This window comes from Convolutriloba macropyga, chromosome 4 (genome assembly GCF_964194025.1).
Source record: "Convolutriloba macropyga chromosome 4, txConMacr16.3, whole genome shotgun sequence".
Lineage (NCBI taxonomy): Eukaryota > Metazoa > Xenacoelomorpha > Acoela > Convolutidae > Convolutriloba > Convolutriloba macropyga.
The window spans coordinates 26,897,119-26,903,371 of NC_134471.1; the positions used below are offsets into that span (position 1 = coordinate 26,897,119).

Consider the following 6,253-nt stretch of genomic DNA (forward strand, 5'->3'; position numbering starts at 1 on the left):
CACACACATACACCTAAACATACACATACACAAACCCACACACACACACACACACACAAACACACACACATACACCATTCACACACATACAGTCACATATACACACACAAACACACAGACTCACACACGGTAACAAATACACACACAGTCACACATACACACACAAACACACAGACACACTCACAGTAACACATACACACACAAACACGCAGACACACACACATATGCACACACAAACACAGACCCACACACAGTAACACACACACAGTCACACACACACACACACATACATATAGTAAGTCCCATAAAGTTGCAACTCAAGCTAACGTTCGAAAAAACTCTGGCATGCCAATGGACAGTCTTTTGCTAGATATCGGCACGTTTAAATTTGAACTTTGGCTTGGAAACGTTCGATAGCGTTGCGACTTTATGGGAATGACTATACATATAAAGTTTGAATATTCGAACAATCGGGTTATTTTTTGAAGCGTTTGATTATTTCATATTTATAGTTAATCCAATAAAGTTGCAACACAAGCCAACGTTGGAAAAACTCGTGACATGCTATTGAACGTCGAAAAATATCTACATGAATATCCACATGATTTCAAAAAGCATACCAGCATGTTTCAAAATATGACCTTTGATTTTTGAAATTACCGTTAGCGTTGTTACTTTATGGGACTGACTATACATACACTCAATTATACATGCGTCAATAACATTGAAAGTCTCAAGATTTGATTCAAAACAAAGTCGAGCAGCAAAGCCGGGTCTATTTAATACCGATCATCAAGTATGGTTCGAACTAAAATCCGGCAGCAAAAATTTGGGTCCAGTTAAATTCCAGAAGCAAAAACATGAGTCGAGCTTTAAAGCAAGATGACTATAACTTTATGCGCCTACCACCCTGTACGCAATAAATAGAGGCCTATTTTTGAAGACTATAATGTTTCTCACATTTCGCGTGTTAGGAGCATGTCCAGGAACTGATGTCATTGTGATGTCATTCTCATAATTGCTCATTGCCAGCACTGACTTTTGAATCCAGCAATTCCCATATATCCGAGAGAAAGCACTAATCTTTTTCACAATAAATCTGAAAGGGTGTTAAAAATGACGTATCATAACAGCAATTATAGCACTCCCTCCCCCCTTTATACCACCCGCAGTTATAGCACATGCAGTTATACCACCCGTAGTTATAGCTCATGATCGGGGTCTTTTCGCTCCTCCCCTTATAACAACCCCCCCCCGTTAAAACAACCCCCCCCCCGTTAAAACAACCCCCCCTGTTATAACAACCCCCCCCCCCTTATACCACCCGTAGTTATAGCTCATGATCGGGGTCTTTTCGCTCCTCCCCTTATAACAACCCCCCCGTTAAAACAACCCCCCCCCCGTTAAAACAACCCCCCCCGTTATAACAACCACCCCCCCCCGTTATAACAGCCCCCCCCCGTTATAACAACCCCCCCCCCCCCCGTTATAACAACCCCCCTCATAATCGTGGTCTATACTGCCCCCCGTGCTCTAAGTGAACTATGCCCTATGCCCTTAAGAAACTGAAAACAACAACCCCCCCCCCGTTATAACAACACAACCCCCCCCCCCGTTATAACAACCCCCCTCATAATCGTGGTCTATACTGCCCCCCGTGCTCTAAGTGAACTATCCCCTATGCCCTTAAGAAACTGAAAACAACAACCCCCGTACCCTCCTCCACTCAAGCAGCTCAGGTCGGATAGTTGTTAGTGTTCGCATATTTGTTAAAAGTGGATTTGTCAGTGTGATCTGATGTTAATTCAATCTTCTTCTCCTTAGTTTATTCAATGGTGGTCGGCATTTTGACTCCATGAGCTGCTGAAATTTATCCCTCCTTAGATATAATATAGCCAGCCAACCCCCCCCCCCCCACCCCCGCACGATTACTTATGCCCCCCAACCCAAACCCCAACCCGCTACTAGCCATGGAGATTTCGTTTGATTTGATCCCACCTCAGCTATAATATCCCATCAGCATATAATATAGACACCCCCCCCCCCCTATTCAGACCATTCCTTCCAATCTGTAGTTAATTTACCATCAGATCACACTGACAAATTGATCAGATCATCTGGTTGTACACATACAACGGTGGTCGCCATTTTGACTCCATGTGATGTTGAATTTTACATCATTCGAATTTTTCATTCCAAAAAACTATATCTTTTTTTTCATGAAAAAACTATGATCCATCGATGGGAAGTTAGGTTTTATGAAATTACACTGATCCATCGATGGGAAGTTAGGTTTTATGAAATTACACTGATCCATCGATGGATCTAAAAGCTACTATGAAATAACAATGACCCATCGGTGGGATTCTATGGGACTCCAACCCGGGAAGTTAATTATCAACCGAGAAAGCACTGCCAGTGTAATGGTCGCCAATTAAATTTAGCGTGAACAAAATTATTAAGTTTTTCAAACCAAAATTATCAAAAAAGACATTTTCACGTCTTCAGTTAGTGAAAGGATCAACCGTAAAAGATATAATGAAGTCAAGAAAAAGGGTAATGAAAAAGATGCAATGAAATCAATCAATTAAAAGGGTTTAACAATTTTCTACAAGGTTAAGCATAGTTCAGAGTTGAAAACCAAGGTTAAAAAAAACAAGAAATGTTATGGCTCTAACTACCAAAAATGTAATTGCTCTTTTAAAGAGTTTGCACGTTAGCTGAAACTTTAAGATGATTACAAAAAATAACATTGCAAAATGGCGGCCTACGACCTTTCTTGTCTCGAACTTTGAAGACGCGTATCTCTTGGTAGTCGGGGCGTTCTCAATGGCTGAACATGCCTTCCAAATATTTTGAAAAGATTTTGAAAATCTTGCAAACTAATCAGTGCAGGACAAATGCCAGCAGATTGCCGGAAGATTGCCGGAAGATTGCAGGAAAATGTTGTTGACACACCTAGTTAAAAAAGAGAACAAAATTGATAGAATGGAGAAAAATGAGATTCTGATTTCGGAATCTGTCCTTTATTTTAATTTTTTTAAAAAGCTAACGTCTTTCGCGCACTAATGCCCTATATTTATCTAGTTGAAGCTCTCAATTGGAGTTTAACATCTCAATTAAAAAAGGATAAAATTGTGCAGAAGTTACTTTTTTGAGTTAGACGTCAAGTATACTCAAAAAATTATCACGCAATTGACAAAGAAATAAAGCACAGTTAGGTAACCAATGAGACTATGCACAAAAAATTCAGCAACTGAGTGATGGTAGTGGCAAGAAAAAAAAGTTACTTGAATGAAAATGATGTATAAATTTAATGGCTATAGCTGGTCTTTGTTTGTCAAATTTGTTTTTAACTAAGTAATTGAGAAACTATGGCAGGAATAATTAACTTGTTTTTTAAGGTTTTGTTGGAGTGGAATGTTTGAAAACTTTAATACTTGAACTCAGAGAATGTCTGTTTAAATTGGCTGCTGTATAACCGCGAGGTCATACAAAAACCGGGCTAAACCCATTTTTTGTGTGTTTTTCAATCTACTTTAAGCCAAGTTCTTTTCAGTGTATCTTTTCCATTGACCTATATTTCCTAAACTGGTCGTAGTCAACTTCAAGGGAAAGAATTCAAAAGAGTATTGAACTAATTTCTCACCTGTGCTGCAGCCGCAATCATGGCCTCTGAATGTCTTCTGAGGGCTACTAAGGACTGTCTTCTTTCCCTGTTGGAAGCAGATCTCATCGAGGGGGGTGGAAGGGCAAATCCACCGCCCTCCCCACTGCCCCCAACTGACACGAAGGCCATAACTGTCGCGTGAACAAATACACACTACTAACAAATAAACAGTGGACGAGTAAGCGAGTAAACAAAAACAATAGGAGTAAGTAAAACAATCTGAACAACTGCTGCTGGAAAATTTGTAGAACAATTCGTTTAGAAATAATTCGTTAAGTCTCTTGTAAATAACGCACTGGGTGGAAAAAGTGGAAACTTTCGACGAAATGCCAAAATATGGGTGGGAAAAAAAGGTAAACAAAACAAATTGCGGGTGGTGTCTGGTTGTAAATAATAAAAACAAAATGAAGTGTCACAAAGTTTTTCGGATTCAAAATACAAACATTAACGGATTCATTTGAATCTATAGTAGCTGATATGGTCTGAAAAGTTCTAAGAAACGGCAACGAATTTGCAAGTAGCAAGAAATCTGAACGTTTTTCTAACGACAGAATCGATTAATAAGTCACCAAATGGTAACAATTCCGCATAAGTATAGCAAAAAACAAGTGAAGTTGTTGTAAATAAGATCTTCTCGGAAATATCTTCATATTCAAACAAAATTCCTTGAGTGTTATGATTTGTTATCTTCAACTGTTTCAAAGTCAAAAGGACATTATACGAACGATATACAACATAATGTACAGTCCTGTGCTAATAATGACAGCTTTAAAAATGAGTTCGCAATTTACATATTTGGTCGAATAAGCACACTGTCCGATTTAGTTGTCAGAGTTATTGTCAGATTATATTTGTCAGACGGGAATAGTAGAATACTACCAGTCAAACCCGGACTATAACTTGATCATAATATACGAAAGTTTATTCCGAATCTACGGAATCGATTCCAGACTCAAAGTGATACCTTCGAGGAGCAGTTATTGAATAACCATAACAGCCATTTTGAACAAATTATAAAATGGTAACTAATGAAATAATAGGGTACCAACGCGTCTTTTTTGTACATATCATTGTCTGTTTATTATTTCCTGAAACAGACATGGCTAATGTAACTGATGGTAACCAGATATCATAATTAGTTATAAATCATTAAGTAAGATTATTTGCTGGAAAGCGTTCGCAAACTTTTCCGTTATTTTGAGCTCGCATTGTTTTGAGACCAAAATTGTTACAACATGGTTACAGACTGAAAAACCAACAAATTCTCTGTAAAATGATAAGAAATGTCAAGTATTACACGGTTAACGCGCCCAAAGAAGGTCCGATAAATTTTCCTCGATCAGGCAGCCATTGATGCGGGTATGTTCAGAAGCAATAACACTTGAGTACCACCTGAGCTACAGTTTGCGCAAAGTTTTTTGAAAAGAATTTAAACTGGGGAAGAATTTGCAAGTGCTATGTTTTTAGTACAAAATCAACATTAAAATGTCGAAAAGTCAAACTATTATTAAAAAATGACATTTTTCGTCGTTGTTTTTTTATATAAAAATTACATTTTGACATTTCTGCGCGATAACAAAAGTCATTTTTGTTCCGACCCCCCTTGTGGGGGAAGGAACTATATACTCAAATGGGTTTTTTTTTTTGTTCAGTGAATTTTGGCCGATCGATATATTCGTCGTAGAGAAATGTGAGTGGTATCATTAAAAAGCTGGTCCAGCGTAGAATTCAAAAGTAAAAAGATTTTTTTGAATTTCGTTTTTTTCGAGGAGTTATCGAGGATTGAAGTTTTGTGTGAACAATGGGATCTTTAGCATGATTGTTCACTTTTAGTACAATTTTCTTCAAACTAAGATCTTTTTTACGAAAACATTAATTCAAATTTCTATAAAAAGAATAAATTTTGAGTTCGTAAAAGTTGAATGCAAGGCGATAGAAAGACTAGTTCTGGTCTCATAGGGAAGTTCACTATCAAAAAAAAATCGAACTCTAATTGAGAGCCCTTTTTTTAATAAAACTTTTCTCTTTTTTGCTTTTTTAAGTCACCTAGAGACAAGTCACATTTTATATCGACGTTCTATTAATGACAAAACTCCTTTATAGTCGAATGAAGCGCAATGAACAAAAAACGTCGTTTTCAAGGAATTGCTCATGTTTTTTTTTTGGCTTCGATTCTGAGTTTTCGTAATTTTGAATGAAATTTTGAATTTCTTTTTGAAGTTTTACTATTTTTTTTGGAGTCCTATGGTAGGGATTCATTGACTAACAGTGCAATATGTTCCATAATGAGCATTAAGTGAACATGTCTATTTCATTGAGGGGGCGGCTAATGGCTGTTAAGACTTAAAAAATAATTTTTCGAATTTTTTTTTGAATATTAAAGAATCATAATCTTATTATAGTGAATTGTAAGTCAGTCCAGGGGTGAGAGCACCCTCTTCCTTCCTACTGCAACCAAAATTAAACTGGTTAGCGGTTTTATCTTCTATCTATTGGTTATATGACTTCAATGACAAAAAATTTCAATTTTTTAAAATTTTTTTTGGATTTTTACGTATTATTGGTTACTTTTGAAATCTTATC

General features: G+C 37.1%; 1 protein-coding gene across 2 annotated transcripts in view; it reads right to left on the bottom strand.

Annotated features, from left to right (window-relative positions):
• Positions 1-3,895, bottom strand: part of LOC142337561 (A-type potassium channel modulatory protein DPP6-like) — a 148,549-nt gene extending 144,654 nt beyond the window's left edge. For both annotated transcript variants that reach the window (XM_075386881.1, XM_075386880.1), the window contains exon 1: positions 3,650-3,895. In XM_075386881.1, coding sequence (XP_075242996.1) covers positions 3,650-3,799 — 150 coding nt within the window. In that variant the 5' untranslated portion in view covers positions 3,800-3,895. The remainder of the gene's footprint in view (positions 1-3,649) is intronic.
• Between the last annotated feature and the right edge of the window lie 2,358 nt (positions 3,896-6,253).